The sequence below is a fragment of the Pyxicephalus adspersus genome, chromosome 12 (genome assembly GCF_032062135.1).
Source record: "Pyxicephalus adspersus chromosome 12, UCB_Pads_2.0, whole genome shotgun sequence".
Lineage (NCBI taxonomy): Eukaryota > Metazoa > Chordata > Amphibia > Anura > Pyxicephalidae > Pyxicephalus > Pyxicephalus adspersus.
Genome location: NC_092869.1, coordinates 45,811,833 through 45,834,791, shown reverse-complemented (window position 1 = coordinate 45,834,791; position 22,959 = coordinate 45,811,833). Strand labels below are relative to the sequence as shown.

At 40.5% G+C, this 22,959-nt stretch overlaps 2 protein-coding genes across 2 annotated transcripts in view; one reads left to right on the top strand and one right to left on the bottom strand.

Annotated features, from left to right (window-relative positions):
- Positions 1-21,002, top strand: part of CCDC88C (coiled-coil domain containing 88C) — a 67,803-nt gene extending 46,801 nt beyond the window's left edge. Inside the window, exons 18-30 of the mRNA XM_072428315.1 lie at positions 2,322-2,492; positions 3,648-3,809; positions 4,914-5,191; positions 6,784-6,927; positions 7,501-7,687; positions 8,823-8,968; positions 9,249-9,338; positions 9,501-9,733; positions 14,109-14,297; positions 14,579-14,647; positions 15,905-15,973; positions 16,188-16,483; positions 19,296-21,002. Of these exons, the coding sequence (XP_072284416.1) occupies positions 2,322-2,492; positions 3,648-3,809; positions 4,914-5,191; positions 6,784-6,927; positions 7,501-7,687; positions 8,823-8,968; positions 9,249-9,338; positions 9,501-9,733; positions 14,109-14,297; positions 14,579-14,647; positions 15,905-15,973; positions 16,188-16,483; positions 19,296-20,195 (2,934 nt within the window). The 3' untranslated portion in view covers positions 20,196-21,002. The remainder of the gene's footprint in view (positions 1-2,321; positions 2,493-3,647; positions 3,810-4,913; positions 5,192-6,783; positions 6,928-7,500; positions 7,688-8,822; positions 8,969-9,248; positions 9,339-9,500; positions 9,734-14,108; positions 14,298-14,578; positions 14,648-15,904; positions 15,974-16,187; positions 16,484-19,295) is intronic.
- Positions 1-22,959, bottom strand: part of DGLUCY (D-glutamate cyclase) — a gene marked incomplete in the record, with an annotated part of 106,851 nt that overhangs the window by 38,474 nt on the left and 45,418 nt on the right.

Genomic DNA, 22,959 nt, shown 5'->3' with positions numbered 1-22,959 from the left:
CCAGTGTTGACTGAACTTTTTTTTCATAATATGTACTTATTATCTTTGCAAAGTATCATATTTTTGATTTGTTTCTAAGAGGACATCATTCAGGCCATGGACACTTACAATGTTTTTGTATCTGCCAGTGTGGCTCCTGACAGACAGGTCCTCTTATTGCTACTTTTTACATTTCCTATTGCTGGCAAAGCAATTGAACCAACACCGGTGACACTTTCATCAACAATTAGAAGAACATTGAACAAGCCAGGGACGGGTTAATCTTCCAACTGATTTGTGTGCATCCAAGACTCCAGCACTCATGTACAATGCACAGGAAATATAATTAGCGGGGAGCAGGACGGATACCAATGTACGGACACGGATAATGGGATCACCGCTTCCCCCTTAGAATATAAACAGGCTGAGAAAAGCGTGAGAACTCCATATTGTGCCCACATCACATAGAATGCCAGACAATGCCAGGGTGAGAAAATTATAAACACTGCACAATACATCAAAGAGGACCTGTACTTCACCGCAGTAATTGTAGGCAAAAATCATGTGCAAAGTGTTGTACCCAGCAATCATAATCTATCTGTCTCTTACATCTGATAATAATCTGGTTATGGCACAAATGTGTGCACTGTGATGTATAAAAGATCATTGTTTATTCCAAGTATATAATTAGAATTACCTTAAATGTACTCTAAATACAGATAACAAATACCAGAATCTTCCTATAGCCCCATTCTTCGCAGCCCGGGAGAGGCTTCACTGACTATAGTGCTGGCTGTCTTACAATAGGAGCTTGCTGACAGGCAGATAGAGCAGAGTGGTGACCTCCCAGTGACTCCCCCTTGTCTACTGGGTGGGTGGGGGCGGGTCACTGACCAAACTGTATTGCTTACCTGCAGCAGGAACTAGAGAGGTCACAGACCCCGCAGGGGTGCCCACAAAAATAAGTCCTTCCACTCTTAATTCTTGTTTGTACAAATATATATAACTTGCATTGTATTAGTTTAAATTAATTTGGTTTATGATGTTGCTAAAAACAATGAATTATTGACATGGAGAACAATTACTAACCAGTATTAAGTACATGTATCCTATTGTCCAGGGCAGAGTTTCTTAACCAGGGTTGCTGGGGGTTCATTGAACAATTTGAATCTCTTAGGTCAGTATAAGTGACACCAATGATATTTTTGGATGCCTGTAAGGGTGACATTCATCCCAATGGCTAGCAATGTAAGAGACATTCTTCCCACTGAACACCATGATATCCTGTGTGTTGCAGATATAGTAGAATTTCCCTGAAAACCTGAACATTTTAAGGGTTCCTCCATGTTGGCAAGTTTAAGAAATACTGATCTAGGTCCCCTGTTTCCCACTGGGGAGATTCCTTCCTCGCTATATATCCAGGGTAACATTGTCACCAGGACGAAGCAAAAGAAAAATCCAAAATGTGCTATAGAGGTGATATTGTGCAGTGGTGACAATTATAGGAATTATTCCTAATATTCACTATGTATAGGGGCTATCATATCATATGTTAAAAAGTTTTTTATTTTATTGTAAGTATTAACCAAAAAAGATTGCCATTTATCATAATCAAATTAAAGTTTTAAACCCCACAATATATTTACTCATAATCATCAAAATAAATACAGCTTTTTACATGCTTGATATAATTGATATATTTTACAATACTACAATAAATCTCAAACAACAATCTGCAAACTGCAGGGTTGTATATCCAACCAAGACAAGCTTTTGCACACAAACGGTGCCACTGTAAATGATAATTAGCTTGGCCGTTTACCAATAATACTTTAGATGATGACACGTTTCGCAGTGCATCGTCTGCTTCATCAGATCCTGGTAAATAGAAGTTGTATGGAAAAAAGTATAAATAATTGTATTGGTACTGGAATATCATTGGAAAAAGTCCAACATCCACCCTACTGACTACTTGAAAAGTCCCAAAGTGCTTGCAGCATACTTGGGATCTCATATTGGCATGATAGTCTTTAGGTCACCACTGCTGCTAAGTAATATACGGTGAGTTGAGGATACGATAGGGGTTCCCTGAAGACCTGGAAGCTATTTAAATGGTTCCTTCATGTTAAAAAGGTTGAGAAACATTGATCTAGGTCCTCTGGGGAGATTTCCCCCTCCCTATATAACCCAGGGTACCATTATCACCAGGAAGAAGCAAAAAGAAAAATCCAAAATGTTGACTTGACTTAGAAGTGCTATAGAGGAGAAATCATCTGGTGGTGACAATTGTCTAAGAGATGGTCGATGTTCTTTAATCTCCTGATTGTATACCATCCCTTTAGATGAAGCAAGAATCTGTACTGCACAACCAGAATGCATCAAATGGCCCGCAGCAATCTCAGGGGAAACAGGAGAGCAAAATCCGCAGGATGGACAGCATGGAGAAGGGGCAGCGGGAGACCACACGGGAGCTGCTTAAACTGAAGGACCGAGCCATTGAGCTGGAGAGAGATGTGAGTTCTGCTGCGGAGAATATTTATCAAGTTTGTCATACTGCTGTGAAATATATAGCAACAAAGCTGTTCCTTAATCAATGAACAGACTGTGGATACATCATCTGCATTTTCAGATATTAATAATGTTATTAAACGGGATTTATATAGTGCCAACATAATTACGCAGTGCTGTACAATAAATAGAGGTTGCATATAACCGAAAGATACAGACAGTGACAGGAGGAGGAGAGGACCCTGACCAGAAGAGCTTACAATCTAAGAGGTGGGGGAAGTATCACACAATAGGAGGGGGATATGGAATGGTGGGAAGTAGTGGGGGTTTAGGAGACAGAAGAAGACGGGTATGTGGAGGGATTTGTGTATCAGGTAGGTAGGTGGGGGAGGAGCTGTGGAGGGATTTGAAGGCAAAGCACAGGAGATGCATTTGATTTTAAGGTGAAATGGAAGCCAACGAAGAGAACTACAAAGAGATGCAGTAGAAGATCTGGCTGCAGCATTTATATTAGATTGTGGAGGAGAGAGTTGGGTTAGTGAAATGCTAATGACCTGACATGTGCATGAGCAGGGAATAATTCTTAAAGTAAAAAAGAAAGGCTCTTGCTAGAATACTCACTCCAGCACAGACCCATGCAAAAGGCCACCTCTGCCACTAGATGGTGCTACTTCTTTAGGTAAATGACACCACCATTATTTTACATTGCTTTCAGGGTGTCAAGGAGCCAACCCCTAGATGGGTGCATCATCTGACTACCCAGGGTTTTGTGTTGGAAGTCTTTCAGAATAAATTGGTGAAACAAGATAATGCTGATTGCTTTGTGTGGCAAACATACAGCCACTAGAAGGCAAATCTGTAAATAATATGTAGCTATAACAATAGTTTATTTAAATATATATAATATATTTGTGTGGGAACATGGTTACATAGGTTAAAAAAAGACATAAGTCCATCAAATTTAACCACTAAGGAAATAAACATATCCTAAATAAAACCCTATGGACATAGCTGATCCCGGGGAAGACAAAAAAACTGTAGACACTGCAGGGGGTCACTTTATAGATATGAATTTGTATCCAGTAATGTGTGTTTAAATTGACATGATACAGTCATGTGTGTAGACTGTTAATCTTCTATGCTTGTTTGTGTGTGGTCAGAATGCTGGGTTACAAGCAGAAAGGAATCTGATGAAGGAGCAGCTGCGGCACCTGGAGACGCAGAACGTGTCGCTGAACAATCAGATGGGGACACTACAGAAGCAAATCTCCTTCCTACAGGAGCACAACACAGCACTGCAGACACAGACCGCAAATCTGCAGGTGAGCTGAGCCAAAATTTATTATGGCTGTGCAGAGGACACAGTGTATTATATATGACAATATGTACTATATTATAATTTATAATTATAATATAATAAATAAATATAATTATCATACCCGGGAGTTAATCCTAAGAATTACAGGCTCACAATATAAACAAAAATTTCAATGCAAAAAAAATAGGATCACTTTTTGCATCAAAAAACTGACAGAATTAGAACGCTAGGGGGGTTAAAGCAGATAACAGGTCTTTGGTATCTGCAAACACAATTTGTTAAGGGAATGAATCTCTTAAAAACTTTGGATTCTGTTTTACACGGCACAGGGCTAGAAAAAGCCAACGCGTTTCAGGATAAACAAAGCTTCTTCAGGGCTGTAAGTGAACTTAAATGAGAAGCAAGATATATCTGCACCGGGACGGTTTGTTATGTGTCTTGTGTATAGTTTAGCAGCAGTGTCTGGACTACTAATGTCTACATACCGTGTGCCTAGCAATGAACTGTTCCAGATCTCAGTCTAGTTCACATACAGCCTTGAAGAAGGGGCATTTGTTCCTGTAATGCATTTTTTCAATTCTGGATGTTTATAAAGGAGCGGTGCTTCTAAAATCTACCTTGGCCACTGATCTTTTATAAGGATCATGATCGGATGATACAGCTACCCACTCTGCCTTTTTGCAATTCTGTTATTCCAGGTCATTTATTCAGGTAGCCAACACTGCTCATCTTTAACTAATAATACCCATTTTGGTTTTCTCTCTCTGTTCCTGTTGGGTAGATTCACCCTCTCTATTTGTCCTGGAAACTATTGTTAAAGTTGCAGGAAATGATTGGAAAACCATTTGTCACCGGCCCAAGAGACGCAACAGACACCTGGGTGCCAAATGTCTTAGGAGATTACCACTCATTTGTAAATCCAATTACTTTCAGTTTTGTGTCTGATTCAGAATATTAAGATAACATCTCCTCATTGTAACACAAATTAAAAAAAAAATAGTGGCACAACTCTTAACTATTACCTACTTTATGCAGAAGTTTGGCAAAGTAAAAAGCTCTTTGAGAATAATAGAGGAGAAATTACGTAATTAATTTTGGCTTGTTCCAGGTGGAGGGCTCGGCGTCCGCCTCTCAGAATGCATCGCTGAAATCGGAGTTGGCCAAGCTGCAGAGCCAGCTGTCAGCTCTGGAGGGCGAGAGTGAGAAGGGGCAACGTCAGAAGGAAGAAGTAAAGGCCAGTCATGATGCGCTGCTGCGGGACCATGAGCACCTGGTGTCCCTTTATGAACGCCAGTCTGCAGAATACGAGGGGCTTATCAGCCAGCATAGCGCTCTGAAGACACAACACAAAGGACTGGAGCAAAATCACCGCACTCTGGAGGAGAGGTAGGTAGCTCAATATTATTATTAATATTATTATTATTAATATTTATATAGTGCCGCACAAAGTCTATAGTCATATCACTAACTGTCCCTCAAAGGAACTCACAATCTAATGTCTCTACCATAGTCATATGTCAATAAAACAGTCTAAAGTTACTTTGGGGGGGAAGCCAATTAACCTAACTGCATTTTTTTGGAATGCGGGAGGAAACCGACACAGGGAGAACCTGCAAACTCCATGCAGATAGTGTCCTGGCTGAGATAACCTGGAGCCCAGCACTGCAAAGGCCAGGTAGCTAACTGAGCCACAGTGATTCTCATTGGGGGGTTATCTCAAATATCTGCAAGTTATCAGTCTGCAGACAGACTGCCTCTGGCGTTTGTCACAATATACTATCTGTGGCTTGCTGGCCTTATCTCAACAGTCATGTAGCAGGGATACTGACCGCATTCATGATAAAATTCCCTGCCCCATAGCCCTATAACAAGTAAGGAGGGTAATGGCCATATCAGAGAGCTGCATCTGCATTTTAAGCATCTCTTGACCCATTTCAGATAATTATGATACTTTGAATCTAGTGACACATCACCCGATATCTGTACTCAGCCCTTTTGGGCAGTAAAGAGAACCTGCTTCTTTAAATTTCTAAATATTGAGGTCATGGGCAGCACAGTGGCTCAGTGGTTAGCACTCCGGCCTTTGCAGCGCTGGGTCCCAGGTTCAAATCTCAGCCAGGACACTATTTGCATGGAGTTTGCTGGTTCTCCCTTTGTCTGCGTGGGTTTCCTCCGGGTACTCCGGTTTCCTCCCAGATCCCAAAATCACGCAGTTATGTTAACTGGCTATCCCTCAAAAGTGACCTTGGACTATATTAATGAACTATGACTATGGTAGGGACATTGGATTGTGAGCCTCTTTGAGGGGCAGCTAGTGACATACCTATGGACTTTGTACAGCGCTTCGTAATATGATGGTGCTAAATAAATTCTGTGTAATATTAATTATAAATGTTTGAATACATGTGAATATATATATAGTGCATTGAGTTGATGTACTATAAAATGTTACTTTAATCCAGCCATGCTTATGCACAGTTCCATGAAACCCTGGGGTTCCTCCAGATACTGCGGGGGGTTTCTTAAAGCTGTGGCTGCTTGACCCTATATTGGAGTCTGCATATTTCCAGGGTCAGATGCATATAATTGATGATCTCTTTAGCTGTTTGTATTCTGAGTGTGTTCTGCCCACTGGTCACCAAAGCAGGGGGCTTTTTTTTTCCACTTTTTTCCCCCTGGGAATTATTTCCTGGAGGAAAAAGGTTAAGAAGGCTCCTCTCATCTTTAAGAGCTCTGCTCAAGGGACATACTGTATACAGTAATATTTACCAAACTGAAAGCAGGCTTTTCTGTCACCCTATTTAGGTGCTAACATATGAAACTTTTACATTGAGGTCCCTCTGTACTGTCCTACTCCTTGATCCATTGACCACCTTCACCTATAAACCAATAGGGGGCTATTATTGGGCAATCTAAACCTCAATATGTGAAAGTCAAAGCAGCATTAATGTAACTTAACTCCATTTACTATTTCCCAGATACAACAATTTGTTGAAATACAAAGCCGAATTGGAAGAGCGAGACAAGACATTAAGTCGAGAACGGGAGACTTTACAAGAAGAAAAGAGGAAAAATCAGATTGCAGCCGGTGAAAACATCAGACTTCAGCAGGAGCTGGACAGGTGAGCCGTGTCCAATGGCTGCACAGATCAGGCAAATTTGGAAATCTTGGTCAGAGTTAGACTTAGTTTACATCCTAGTGCTGCCACTTAAAATCTAATTTGCAGCCTTCGGATTGCTAAAAGGATTTCTCTGCTACCTAATCCCAGGCACTTTTTATTTTTTGGATAGGGCAGGAGATGTATGATAATGTCTGGACTGGAGACATGATAGATTGTGAAGGGAAGTCCCCTGAAACAGTTATCTCCAGAATCAATCGGAAGATTCCCCCCTCGCCTCCTCTAATAGGGACATCTATATTATATTGGATTTCCCATCACCATCCATTGATGGTGAACACTAGGACAAGGAATGGGGGACAGATATGAAAGATTCAGATTCAGCTCCCATATACTTTAATAACCAATGCCAATTTGTGTATAGGTAAGGAGCATTCACTGAAGAATGTTGGCTATAATTTATGGATTTCTTCTATTTGCCATTCGATTAGCATTTTTCTGGAATCTGTGTCCTGGTTGGGGGTCACCTATTGTGTAAATTCTGCTCTGGTATTCACTATATACATTATTCTGCAGGTTGAAGTTCCTCCATGGAGAATTACAAGGAGAGTACAATACTCTGCACAAACATACCAAGGAGCTGAAGACCTCTCTGAACAACGCGCAGATGGAACTGAACCGATGGCAGGCCCGCTTTGATGAATTAAAGGAGCAGCATCAAACGATGGACATCTCTCTAACTAAGCTGGACACTCATTGCGAGGTAAAACATGCTGAAATTAGTTAGATTTGGTCCTTTCAGTCCATCCTTAATTTGGTGGTGCTGGAGAATGAAACAATGGAACTAATAGTCTCCTACACCACTTGGGGGATTTATTGCCAAGTTCTCTGTGGTTAGGTTTCCAGGTCTGCACACCTGCTGTGCCCACTATGAGGGGTTCCCACTATCACTATGCTGACTTCCCAGGTTTGCACACCTGCTTAACCCATTGTAAGGGGCTCAGATTATCCCTGCACCTCAGCTATGCCCACTATGAGGGGTTCCCAGGTCTGCTGTATCCATTATGACTTTCCATCACTATGCTGACTTCCCAGGTTTGCACACCTGCTTAACCCATTGTAAGGGGGTCAGATTATCCCTGCACTCCTGCTATGCCCACTATGAGGGGTTCCCAGGTCTGCTGTGTCCATTATGAATTGCCATCCCTATGCTGACTTCTAGGTTCTGCACACCTGCCCTTCAATGATTTCCAGGGTATGCACACATGCTGTGCCCATTGGCTCCTACCATCATTTTTTAGATTGGCATCCAAAATTATCAAGTGCAGCAAAACATATTTTGTAATTATGGCATTGGAATCTCTATTCTGGATAATTAAAGACATATCATACTGACTTAACCTACCAGGTTCCACTTATAACCAAATGCAAAGAATTGGATACAAAAGCATAAAGCTGAAATAAAATTAATATCTTATAAACCAAGTTTTATAATGAATATTGCTACGTGAAAACTCTTTAAAATTTTATCTGCTTTCTAATTTGATTTTATTTTGCTTGATTTAAATTCATTAGAAGTAATTACCAATGGTTTTCACAAACCATCCACCAGGTGGCGCTGTTTCAATACTGGAAAATAACACAAGGGGTAATAAAGTAGGGGTAAAAGGCCTGTGTCACCCACCCTAGCCTGGAGTTACAGCTTTTGGGATTTATTGAATAGAAATATCTGAACCAAATACAGAACCAGCTCTGCAAGGCCCCAATGTGTTTTTATTTATTTTTTAAACATTAGCTCACAGATACCATTATTGAGCTGCATCTTGAAGTGGTTTGGAAATGCTTAGTCTTCCAAAAAAGTGCAGTTTGCGGCAAATACTTTCTCTTGTCTTCGGCAGCTCCTGACCCGCCTAAAGAGCAACCTGGAGGAGGAAAACCACCATTTGCTTAGCCAGATCCAGATGCTGAGCCAGCAGAACCAGATGTTACTGGAGCAGAGCATGGAGAGCAAAGAGCATTACCATGAGGAGCAGAAACAATACATGTGAGTACCAACACCTCTTGGTGGTGATTAGATATTAACTCCATTTCACTCCCTATTCTAATATTTTCTTAATTTTGTATTGATCTTGTTCAGCAATCTGTTTATTGCATAGGTGAAAGTTCAATTATTTTGATTGCAAGTCTACTCATACAAAGAATCATTTAAACCCCCGAGCCCCTTGCATTAATCCATCAGTAGAAACATTTTACTATTAGCGCGTATGAAATACATCTGTGTGTGTTTCTTTATTTTGATTTGATTTTTTATATTTTCCTCCCAGAGATAAATTAAATGACCTAAGAAGACAGAAAGAGAAACTGGAGGAGAAGATAATGGACCAATACAAGTTTTATGACCCAGCTCCAAAAAAGTAAATTATATAATTATAAATGCTTTATATAGTACCAACATATTGATGTAAAAAATTATATCCTTCAGAATCTAGAAAATGAACTATTTGTGAAATAGGATTTGCAAATCTAAATTGTACACTAATATTATATTCTATTTTTTTTTTTTTTTGTGATGATAGGAAAAGTCACTGGTCCGGGGCCAGAGCTCTCGTCAAACTGATTAAACCTCGAAAGGAGAGTTCCAGAGAGAGGCCGAAGTCGTCAGTGGACGCAGGAAGCCATGTTCCAGAAAACCTGGAATGCGCGGCATCTCCGTCCTGCTCCCGGCCCCTCCGCGTGCAGATTGAAAGTTTGGACCACGCTTCCCCAGGGCCGGAGGAAAGGGACACACAGAAGGTGCTCGCCACAAAAGGTAAGTTGTGTCATCTACCGACTTTATTCATGCCGACAAAATACAGAGAAAGCTGTACACAAATGGTGCAGGTAAAGCAAATGATATAGAAATATTTATTTATGGGGTTATTACATAGGGAGTCAGGTGCAGGGGTTGAAGGGTCCACATGTGCACAAAAAAAGAAAATCTTATACAATATAAATGTAACCTGGAAACAGTTTAAAAGTATTCTCCAGTTCCCAGATATTGATTGCTGCCTAAAACATGGTGGTGGGGATGCCAAATTTCACTTGGGCAGTGTAAGTGAAGTAAAAACAGGACAGGCAACAGCTGTCATGGTAAAAATTGGCTAATAGAAATTTTAATCTTGGTGGCTTTTTAATAATCTTAGGTTTCATAATCTCACACTCTTGTCCATCTATTCATTTATTTGTTCATTCATTCTCTGTACTTGGTTGTTGGGAAATCTGTTCATAATACGCTCATCTGTTTTTTTCCCTTCTCTCATCATAGTGCATGTAACTCATTCTTTTTCTACTTCCTTGGGTAACTCTTTTTAGCAACTCCCCGCAAAAAATTTCCATTTCTGAAAAGCAAGAGCCAAGAAAAGAAGCCGTCGCAGAGCCAGCGCCGTTTTTCGGAGCGCCTGCGGTTCTGGTCATCCACTGACATGCCGTCACCTACACATAAAAGCTCAGTCTCTCTCCCGGAGATCAGGGACTACTGACCTTTCCCTCTCTCTCATTTTTCCTGAACCAAAATGCCCTTTGTAATCTAAACCTCAAGAACTAAAAAAAAAAAAAAAAAAAACCCCTTTGCTTCCACGGCCAAGGCTCGGTGGTCTAGGGGGAGATACAAACAAAAGTGTGGTGTCAGTTACTGTATAAAATCCTCACTGTGAGCTAATCACAAACAAAAAAAAAAAAAAAAAAAAAAAAATCCCCATGTGTTATTTTGTATTGCCCATAAGTTGCATGTTTGTTAAGAAGTGAAAAGGAGTGAAGATGATTAGACCCAAAAACTGACCCTATGTGGGATGAGGATGCCGCGGCAGGGCAGGCCGAGTAAGTCTCACCGTTAAGGCCAGCGCTGATGTTTTTTGGAGTTTGTTACGCTGTTGTGTTGTTGCCACTTAACCACCAACACCCAGATTTGATGGGTTGGCATTATAAAGATGTATATACACAGCCTGCTGTCCATGCTGATTAAACTGAGCCTTGTATCCCCCAGATACTCTCTCATGATGAATTTTATTCCTGAGATGAGAAATGACATAATGTAGGGCGGCACTCCAGGATACAGCTGCTGGGAATAAATGGCAAGGACAGTAAAAGGTCGTGAACTGAAGTCCTGAAAACGAAATTGGTTAATTTAGGCAGCATTAGGGGAAATTGTAATATTTTGTCCGGGAGTACACAAGGTGGATATTACTGCATTAAATCTATAGCTTGGATAGTGTGGGGAACAATGCAAACCCGGTCAGATTTTGCTACTTTAATTTTTTTATCAGTTTTATTAGTTTTTTAGTATTTCATATACATATAATAGCTCATTGGAGTGGCCATCTGTAGACTTGTACAGAGAAGAGAAGGAAACGGAGCCTGAGATTTAGGTAGAAAATATTGCTCCATAAAAACAAGGATACTGCAACATTCATTGTTACTATAAAATACATTTCTTAAGGTGGATGGATGGACAGTGTTAGTTTAAAGGTATTGGATTATATTGGGTGAATAGATAGACTGCTACGGATGAGTTAATGTATAGATTGTTTTGGATGAATGGACTTGGATAGATTGATGTGGCCAGTTTCCCATTAAGGTAAGTTGAAAGTTTTTGGTTACTTCACTTCCAATCCCAAAACAAATATACATCTTTATAATACGCAGTTATTCCCTTAAAGGCACGCCATGCTTTTCTCCATGTTTGCGCACGCCCTTCGTTCCGCCCAGGCTTCCAGATGACATTCTGCATGTGCCATTTCTGTTTTCCTTTCTAACACCAGCCTCTCTGAAAGCAAACTCATTAATAACTTGTTCTATTTTGTCGTTTTCTCACTGGCTTAAGTGCATCTTGCTTGCATGCCTAGTATTACGTTTTCTCGCTTGCCAACTTTGCTGTGTTTGCGTTCACCGTTCAGTACGTCTATATTGGTAGATGTATTTGTATACGAGAGGGAGGTGGAGACCTACCTGTGCCACTTTCATGGGATTTGTAGTGTCTAGACAGCTGGTATTTGCACTGAAAAATAAGTATGCTAACAATAACTATTACATTACTCTTTAGTTTTGGTTGATTTATGGTCAGTTGTTTGCAGTCCATCATCATCATTGCAGTGATTGCACTTCCAAACACAAGAGAAGACTTCTACATGAGCTCGTTTGATGCACATTCCTTCATGAGAATTGCCAACTCTTCCCTTTTATTACCGACATATTGGTATGATAAAGGATAAGAAAATTTAGTCAATAACATATAGTTATTTATCATCTCCAGACCCTGTGGTAACTAAGGCAATGAGATGTATTTTCTGCAAGGAACATTTTGTAAACATTTCTACAGTAGATTCTTTTTTGTAGATTGTTCAGTCAGCCATGGAATCTCTACTGGTTAGCTACTAAGATTTATTGTAGAACTCTAAGAGACAGCATGGACAAGGAAAAAATGAGAGATTATATTAGGAGCTAAGGTGCAGTTTTTTTTCTTAATAAGTATTGTCTGCCTTTTAATACCTCTGGTGTTGCTGTAAGCGTTTAAACGGATGCCTGGGTGCTGTGCCACTGGATGACAAAGTACAGTCATTTTTTGGGTGCCTTATCCAAAATAGAGGACAGGCAAGGGCACCTCTGGCATAGAAATCAGTCCATGTAACCCCAAAGGAAGCTTTAGGTTATCATAGAGTGAATCTTGGCCAAAGCTGGCATCCACAATGTGTTCACCTGACAAAACATGTAAAGAGGTGAGGTGGTAGTACAGCCATTCATTACCTAATATGTTGCCATAAGCCTTTCAAAGACATAATGTCATAAAGGAGACCCAAACAGCCTTTTTCACACATATTATGAAGGCAGCAAACTTCTGTAATCCTCTTTTTGTTCTAAGTCTGGAAGCATTCAGAGGAACAGAATATTAATTATAGGCTGTAGGCATATTCACCATTCACAGACCATTGCTGGACATTAGTTAGACATGCAGGCCCTCAGGTTTGTCTAATGGTGACTCTATTACCATCAGACATGAATGTTTATGCATTATGCATGACGGATAACACCTCTGGCTGCAGATTATTAATCATAAAACCATGACCGTCATTCCAAAAGAATTCTGAGGGTTTGCAAGATCAAATGCCTGTCACTCCATGGATGTAGAGTAGTGGGGAGTGCAAAGACAGAACAGATCCTGAACAGCTCATTAAAAGGAAAGAAATATAAAATAGCTGAAAACACGCTTGTAGATCCTAGATCCCCTTGAGAAGGTCAGTTCCTATCAATATTTACTTCTATAAGCCATGAAAATGGTTGGCAGAAAGTTGCTCATACCAGCCAATCATAAATAGGCAGTACAGAAAGATGATTTCTGATTGGCTGTATTGAATAGCTTTAGCTCCTTTATTGTATCTAGTCTTAGGTTTAAGACTTGTGTATTCTTTATTTGATCCATTTTCTGCAAACTAGACCTAGATAAATACATCTTTTTCGTTTCAAGATCTTGGTTTTATTGGGAGATATAACTAGGTCCTAATTAAATAAATGCAGATTATATTATATAATAATTCTACAGCGTGTTGCTTGTGTATGGATAGAGAGAAGACCCCTCTTGTCTGCATTCCTGAACACACAGACCCCATCGTCCTAATGTGTCCCTACATGTCTGCTTAATATAAAACTTGTTATGTGCTGCCTTACATTTCTGTATTTGTTAATCAGTCCGCAATTTGCACGAAACACCGCACAGCAAGCGTGACCGCAGTGAACTGTGGGAATGTTTGGATTGGATTATCACTTTGCAATGACAGGAGCTGGTCAGTCTGCAATATCTCAGCTTCCGTATCTCTGTCATTCATCACAGAAGCGATAAACATTCCTCAAATCTTCCAATGACAAATTTAGCAACTTTCTCATCTTAGTAAAGCTTAGATTTTTTTTTTTTCAAATAAGTTGTAGGAAATGTCTCCTGCAACATATTTTTTTTTCATTACCATTTTCAATTCAAGTCTTGAAGGCTGAAGAGTTATACGTATAAAGTAATGTTTGATATAAAGACTTTTTATATCTATTCTTACACCAGACTAACACCGGTTTACTGAGGTGTCACGTGTGCTGAGCGTGTTTGGGAAAATTGGGGTCATTTCTACAATCTGCTATACTTAATGCAATGTTTTTGGCTCCTCCAGTTTTTGTTGATGTCAATCACAAGCAGAACCGAATGTCCTATCACGGAGGGAGCAACGAGGACATGGAGAGCGCCGAGCGTGCTTCTCGTTCTCGCAAGATCGAGCCCACATCTAGAGCTTTTTCCACATCAACCATTCACCTTTCTAGCACATCCAGTATGAGATCTCAGCAGCTGGGTAGACCCAAAGGTAAGGAGGGGGAAAGGGATATCAACGTATTGGAGGACCTTCCTTCTGATACTAACTTTGCACTGAGGGGGAATTATACAAAGACAATTGGTATTGCACATCTGTAGGTATTTTGAGTGAGGAGATTCATGTCGATGTAGACCCAAACAATTGGCTTTGTAAAATTCACTATTTTTGTCTGCCTTATAATTAAATTGAATTTAAAGATTGTATGACCAGACGTAATGCGTAGCAAACATTTTGTATTATTGCTGGAATTGATATTTTTTTGATGGTTTTAGGTTTCACCTCTGATGATAATGTCTTCGATCCACTGCAAGATAATGAATCGAGTCCTGGAGGACTAAGAGGTGAGAAGCAGAGAGTCTATTGGTTGGCCAGTCTGTGGGCTGCTAGACTAATGGTCACCAGCCTTTTCGGGCCTATGAACCATTAAACTTACGGGCTCTGGACTGTGCATGGGCAGGGAGCCGTGTGTCAATCAAAGGGGAAGTGACTTCATGATGCCAGAACCTGGCTACTCTCCCATCACAGGTCTGAGCCTCTGGACACAACCCGTCCACCGCCCTGTGGTGGGGACATGGTCTGCGGCTCTGGCCGGTGCGCTCCCCCCCAGCGGGGTCCTTCTTCTCATCCCGCTGGGGGGGGAGGCGCTCCGGCCTGAGCTGCGGACCACCAAATTTTTCACTTGGACCACCGGTTGGCAACCGCTGTGACCACTAGACCTTAAATAGTCATTGGAAGACAAGGTACAATAATTTTTTGGGTGCTTTGTCCAAAACAGTCCCATAATAAGCGACTGGCAAGGGCAGTAGCCTGCAAAGAATCTATAGCCAAATGTCTGGGTGCAGAGCTGAGTCATTGGAGGACAAAGTACAGTCACTTTTTAGGTGCCTTATCCAAAAGCAGTCCCAAAATAAGATGGACAAGGGCGCCCAAAAAAGGCGTAGAAACCAGTCCTTGTAACCCAAAGGAAGCAATAAGTGATCATAGAGTAGCTTGCAAAGAACCTATGGCCAAAGCTGGCAACCACAATGTGGTCACCTGACAAAACCTGGAAAAGGTGGGGTTGGGGGAACCAGGTCACGGCTTTGTAAAACTGAGCTTCTCGGCAGATGTAGTAATACAGCCATTAGAAGCAGCTGACCCCCCATTGGTTTGCATTGTGTCCTAAACCTCTCATACACAGTAAAAGCCACAGGCAAACAATTTCTTTGCCATCCCCTCAAAATAATGTAAGTGAAATACAACTTCCCATCCAGAAATCCTTTATGTAGCTCTGGTTCTTACGGACCATAAAAAAACAAAATGGTATGAAGGGTTCAGTAACAAAACACAACCTTTAGGCTCCAGGGGTATCTATTTATTACTGTAATAGTCAGACACAATTAGAGTTTTCCTTCATTTTACAGTATTGTGCATTGTAAGCCCAATGGATTGCAGAGAGTATAGGTAACTTTTATCTGGATGCTGAGCAAGTAGCCATTTTCTAGAATAGGAGGAGTATTTAGAATACTTTCTATTGGTTTGACATGATTAGTTCAGGTTCCACAAGTTATATCAATATTCTGTTCTTTGTTTGTCCTGACTGAAATATTCTGTTTCAGTTCCTCGGCCCCATAGTTTGGAGAGCAGCAGAAGTGCATCAAACAGCAGCTCCCCGCTGACCCTGAAAGGTAAGTTCCACCAGTGATTTAAATCTTTAATTTGCATTTTATACTGGATCATGTGGTGATAAAACATTTTGGGTGCTTGGGAGGCAATGGAAAATATTGGAAGATCAGTTCATTTGCTGGTGATGGTTGTAATTATGGGAAAAATGCTGGTTTCAACAAGTCCAATAGATGGTCTTTTGCAAAAATGGTGACGACTTCCTTTGTGTTGGTCCAGGCTCCTCAGGTTATCTTCCGGTCAGGTCGGACAGTATGAGCAGTGAAGATTTGGTTCCCACAAACACTGCCACCTTACCCAGAGACAGCTACGCTGCCAGATCCAGCTCCACCCTGATCGTTCCTGGTGGAAAGCTGGAGATTCCATCCAACAGGAACAGCGTGGTCTCTTACAATCAATCCGAGAAGAGACCACCCAGTCGAGCTCAGGCCAGGCCACGGTCCGGTTCTCCATTAAGTGAAATGGTGACCTTGGAGGAGTTTCTGGAGGAGAGCAATCTCCATTCTCCCCCAACTGTAAGTATTTCTCCGTGATTGGGTATAATATTCTTTACTTCATTGTGTATCATATTTAACAAATGTATGTCTCATCTCGGTTAACAAGCGCTTGTTACATACTTTAGATGAGGACAAAGCGCCATCTATTGGTGTGACGTGAGTATAAACAGATTCCTTTTCTAGTTTTGAGGGGAATAAAATCACCCCCCACCCTACCACCATCATCAATTCGTAGTGCAGATGATTAGGAGGGGTCCTAGGAATAGCTGAAAAATATATGCAGAAAGTGAAGTTAGAATTCTATCTGCATCTTATAAGGCATTGATTTGCTTAGACCAGTTGGTAGAGAGGCATCATCAAAGGATATTATCAATAGCAGCCTCCAGATGTTTCCTGGAATAGACTTTTTTATCTAGCTAATATGAATAACTGCTTCTTATATCTCTGAGGGTATCTAGTAGTAAGTTCATTGATAATAAGTTGCAGCTCTGCCTACTTATCAAAGCCAAACCAATAGGAAAGCCTTGCTTTCATTTATCTACTACAGAAAAAGCATCAAAGGAAATAAGACTACAACTAAAACCATGGGTTGATTCTTATTGCCATTATCCAATGAAGGAGAGGAAAATCCTTTGAGTGATTTTTGGAATGGCCCTTTTTTATTTCAAAATGGTAATTTCAAGGACAACTCTGGCCAGTTAAAACATTTTTACTGTATATACTTGAATATAAACCGAGATTCCTATTTTACCTGAGAATATAGGAAAATCCCTTAGCTCGAGGATAAACCCAAAATGTGGTCATCACTGTTAACTTTCAAAACAGTAAGCAATAGAATAAAAAAATGTGCATAATGCATCCATGGCAGGTTTATTTTGAAAACATTTACTTAAAAAAAGAAAAAAATATATTATTACATGGGCTCAGTAATAATCCCATTTCCCCTCTTTATACAGGTTAAAGTATTTTGTAAATTGCATTTGGTTAACTTATTTTGAGTTGGTTATGATGGGTCACCTGCTCTTAAATGATATTTTATGCATTATTGTTGGCCACCAGTAGATGGTGCTGTGTTCTCATGTAATGCTGCTTACAATTGCATGTCTTGGTTTTGACATAAAGCGCATGTTACACACTTTACATTAGGACACAGCACCATCCACTGGTGTGACCTGAGTATAAACAGGTTCTCTTTCTATACTTTCTATTCCCTGGAACTGTATTGTTATATTGCACACAAGTTAAGTTTTGCTCCACCATCTCTTCTTTCAGCGCCGACACAGTTTAATTGACAGCGAGTTGATCACGCTGCAGGAGTTTCTGTTAGAAGCCGATTCCCTACATCCTTCCTCCCATTCCCCCTCTCCCACCCTCCAACTCAAGGACTCCTCTGAGCCACCATCAAGAACCGCGTCGCCGTCACTTGAGAGCTGCGTATGGAAGCAGCGAACAGACCCAGCCAACAGGAGAGCGACCTCGCTGTATATCCCCAGGGTACTCCACTTCTGTCCCTCCATCTCTCTCCTGCACCGTCTTACCCACACACACCTTGCATGCCTAACTCTAACCCTTCCTGTGCTGAGCACTGATCTCCCAACATTAACCTGGGGTTGTTGGTTTAGGTTTTCGGGTGTCTCGCTCACTGGTGGGGCTGTGGGTCTAACAGTCCTGTGTGAGGGTTTTGGGAACGCGGTAACATTCTCCAGTTAACAAATATCATCTTCACACTGCACAGAGCTGCATTAACTAATATCTCCTATCTATGTTTGAGAATTCCTGGCATATTTTAGTGCCAAAGTTATGTGATGGTTATTAATCAAAATTAAGATTTCTGTGTAGGAAAAACAGAAACAGATTCTCATCTGTGAAGTCTGCACCCTTCGTGTGACTGGTATTGCATTCTTACAGGTTTCTGTTAAACATATTGAGTTCCATAATATGATTGTGATAGTGTTACTTTCTAAATGGTATTTATAAAAGTGGAGCTATACTCGCTTACTTCCAGCGATATGACGTATGTGAACTCCTGCGCTAGCACGAACATCTTTACTGGTTTAGGACCTTGGTAGAATGATTGAAACCAGCAAGAATGAACGGAATTAATTTCCATGTAGAATTTGTGCTTTACAACAGGAAATGTTTATCTTTTTTATTTTATTTCAATTAAATACAGCGCTAGATAAAAATATTCCATTATTTTTTTTTAAGGGATTGTATAGTCTAACAATATTTTTTAAGATACACTTGTTAGTTTTATATTAATCTTTTTAATATATGTTCATATTTAAACTAATTGAGGCAATATTTGTACATGGGGCATCCATATTGGCTCAATACTTACAAAGGCTCTAAGATTTGCTTTGCTGCTGGTTCAAGTTTTAGATCCCCCAACATACCAGTAGTGTGCAGTTGAAATTGCACATCAGCAGCTATTAATCAGACATAGTAATTGTAATACTTACAGCATACCTAACTGTAAAAATTACAGCATATCTAAAAGCTAAAATAGAATATACTCTATATAACTCTGTTACTTAACTGGCAACATTTAAAATTACTGTATTCATAGAGGAGCAGCATTATGTGTACCTTTGGAAAGAAAGGATATCTCCCTCTTTACTCATCTCCATTACATTGGTGGAGTTATACAAAACTGCTGGAATAATTAAATAGCGATTTATTTATTTTTTTTGGCACCTCCCCAAAAGGGAGTTAAAAGAAGAGATTATTTGCATTTATTTTACCCAACCTTGTAGTTGAAGTTTTTGGAGCGACACCCCCACTAAAACCATTCATGCATTTATTAAGCAGTTGTCTCTTTTCTTTTTAGGATCAGTCAAGCAATCGGGATGACTTGTTGGGCGATTACTTTAAAAGAACCGGCGATCCCCAGGAGACTGGAATTCCATCTCCTCAGCCCGGCTACAGAGACACTCCAACAATGCCAGCCCACTATTTAGGTTCATCGGTTCCTGGAGATGGACGAATTATGAAACCAGGGCAGTTTGTCAAACCCAGCCCACGACCGATTGAATCGGCAACAAATTCACTCAGACGGCCGCCACCAACACAGCAACCCCTCGCTACATCCAGGCAAACCCCAGAGCCTCAGCATCCAGGCACCATAGCGGCCAGGGGAAGTTCTCTAAGCAGGGCATTTAGCTTGGCTACAGCAGACCTCCTAAAAGCCAATGGGCCAGACATGAACCGAATAGAGAAACCTGAGCTGGAGCCACCATTGGGGAAAGATTTTAACAGTCTTATTTTAAGAACCTCTACACCTACTGGTTCTCCAAGAGACAGACCACAATCGGCAAGGGTGCCCAACCTACCAAGAGATGACCTGCGTAGCCGATCTTTAGATACTCGCTATTTGTCGGTGGCCAATTCCAGCCAAGACCGAACATTGCACCCTGCTATGTCATCCAGCAACTTCCAACAACAGCAGTACCCAACAGCACCCTCCGCTGGCAGGGGCAAACCACGACCCACGTCTCGCTTTGGAGAAGTGGCCATGATCTCACCTGTGAGACCGATCTCTAGTATACCCGAAGCAGAAGGGCAAACAGCCAGTGCACATCCCAAGCCACCCATTACCTCCCCAGACTGCTCCCCACCTCCAGCTAATGATGAGGAAGCAAACAAGGGAGGTTCTACTAAAAGCACCCCTGCGTCTCCAGATCCCAACACCGACCCCCAAACTGTTTGGTACGAGTATGGCTGTGTGTGATGGACAAAGCAAAATGGCAGACATTTAATTTGGGACTGTGGCTTGTAATTAAGAATTGCCACTTTCTACAACAACCTGACACATTCAGGGGATAATTTCTACAAGAGATGAAATGTGTGTTTACCTTTACAGCACCAGGCTGTCATGGAGCTTGAGGCAATAATGAATGACCAACTGAGGTTTTTTTTTTTTTTTTATACCAGAATGTACATAAATGTGCTCACTACTGATAATTATACAAAGATCCTTATGCTCAGATGCAGCTGGACAATATGCATCTTCAGCTCAAGGAAAAAGTCCAATCCTCCTGGCCTATACAGAGATTTATACTGTAAATAGCATTATGATTTGTTTTTTTAAGTTTGTATATGTTGTAAGTCATAACCTGGTGCTTAAAATATTGCAACAGCCACTGCAGGGAGGGACTTGATGTCAGACTTGTACCTGACCAACAAGCAATTTAAAGCACACTAGTCATTAAAGCAATAAGGAGGCAAACCAACTTTCCAAAATTCTAGATACCTGTGTCTGGTTTCATTCATCAAGTCACCCAGAAGTGAAGGTCTGAGAAAACCAAATTTTTGTTATTGGCATAATTGTACTTTGTAATGACTCTGAACTTGTAGGGCCAAGCAACCTGCAGCTTTAGAAGAGCCCAATGATCACATCCTATATATAGGTCAGGTTTCTTTTTAAGCAATGCAATTTTGTATCACTGGATATTCAATCACATGTATTGACTGAGTATATCTAACAATCCTTGATCATGTGCATGTCTTTAAATTAAAACATGGCAGTTGATGATAACCTGTTGCAATGCAAACCTTCCTTGCCTTAAGAGGCTTCTAATAATGGAAGCTGTTCCCTCTCACGCAGTGAAACGGAAGCAGCTCAGATTCAGAGGCCAATACCAAATTCCCTTTAAAGTTGTACTCCAGCTAAACTTTTTTTGGAAAAGTAGGAATGGGTAGAGGTGCCTTCAGCCAGAACTAAAAACAGCTTCAAGACTGTTTGCAGCCCTATGCAACCAAGGACATCCTTTTCTTTTTTTCAGGTTTTCTATGTGAAATGTATTATTTGCTGGGATGTTTTTTTCCACCAGGGATTTGCTTCTGTGAAGCCCCACTGGGTGCCTTAGTGGCCGATCACCAGATAAAACCTCTGTCACCTAAGGGTGGATAAAGAATTTGTAGCCCAGTGTTAGCACCAGCCTGAAGCTTGGAGTTCACATTGGTACTCGATCTCTTGTCAGTGAATAGAATAAGTAAAAGAAAATATAAACTCTGAGTATCGTAAAACGATCACCCTCTTTGTAAAATACTTTTTTTTATTCTTTGCTGCATCTCAGTGCTGCTGATCTCTTTGCTGCTGATCTCTTTGCATTTCACTTCTAGTTTACATAAGAAGTGCTTGTATCAGGGTAGCAATGGAGGAGAAGAACATAGACTGGTCAGTGTGTTGTCTCTCTCGTTAAGATAAAGTGCTTGCATTAGGACTTTCAAGGCAGGATCACCAGGTTTTTGTAATAATAGATGCAGATTTAAAATGATGAGATGGTGTCTGTAACAACTGTGTCAAAGCTTATGAGATTTTAGTGATTAGGTTACAATCTGACACCCTGCACAGGAAACCAAGTTACAATCTCCTCCTCGATGTTCCTAAACTACATATTTAGAGGGTCTGCATTAATTTTAGTTTATTTGGCAGCCCCCTCATTGGTAGTAGGTTGTACAATCAGCCTGATATGTATTTGGGTTTCATAGTGACCATTGCTGGACCACTTAAGACGTCGGCTTTACACTTCTATCCTGCTGCACTTAGTCTACAATCTGTTCCTATTTGTGTCCTGCTTGTAGTTTTGTGAGGAATATCAGACAAGTAACCTTTTATCAAGCAGAATTGTATCACAGATGTTTATGAAATAGATATTTGTTAATTGTTTAATTTATTGAGCTGCATCACTACTGAATATTTGTGAATTAAAGCACACACTGGCTCCAGCCATTTATATTCTCCCTATATATTCTGAATTGTTTATTTTATACCTGAAGGATCGTGCTTTGTTCATTCACAATTACAGCATGGCTTGTATTGTATGTATATATAATGTTATATCAAGGTTTACAAAAGTGGAAACCTTTGAAAAGCACAGCTCTGATCAAGTGGCACAAGTAGTAAGCATTTGATCGTTCCTGATTTTGCCCTTTTTTGTGTAGGAAAAACAAATTTCGGGTTGGCTGGATAAGTGCACAAAATCCCACGGTACCCTAAGCAGATAAATGTATGAGATGGGTAACAGAACACAAACTTGGTAAAGCAATATCTTGGAGTTCTGCAGGGACATGTCTGTTTCTTCCTAATACTTTGCATTTGTTCAACTTCTGAAACTTAGAACTGATAGAAATTTGTAAGGTAACATTGCTGACTTCTTTCTAAGAAATACTGTTTGCCTAGCTGCTTTCATCTTTCAGTACTTACCTGAATTCACCCAGTATGTTCACAATGCCTGGGGTGCAAACCTTTTCTTGGTCAATACTAGAAACAGCAAAGCAATCAGTAAATTAAAGAGTTCAGCAATGGTACCATATAAATTTATATCAGAAAGACAGAGGTGTCAGCAGCTTTCTTATAAAATTCTACCTGCTTCCTCTGGAAAGGCAAAGATTGTTCCATCCTGAATTTTACTTTCAATCAATCATTCATATTGTTAATCTGATGTAATTAGATCAGTTATATGATCTGTGATGTCATCAGTCTCTAGTGA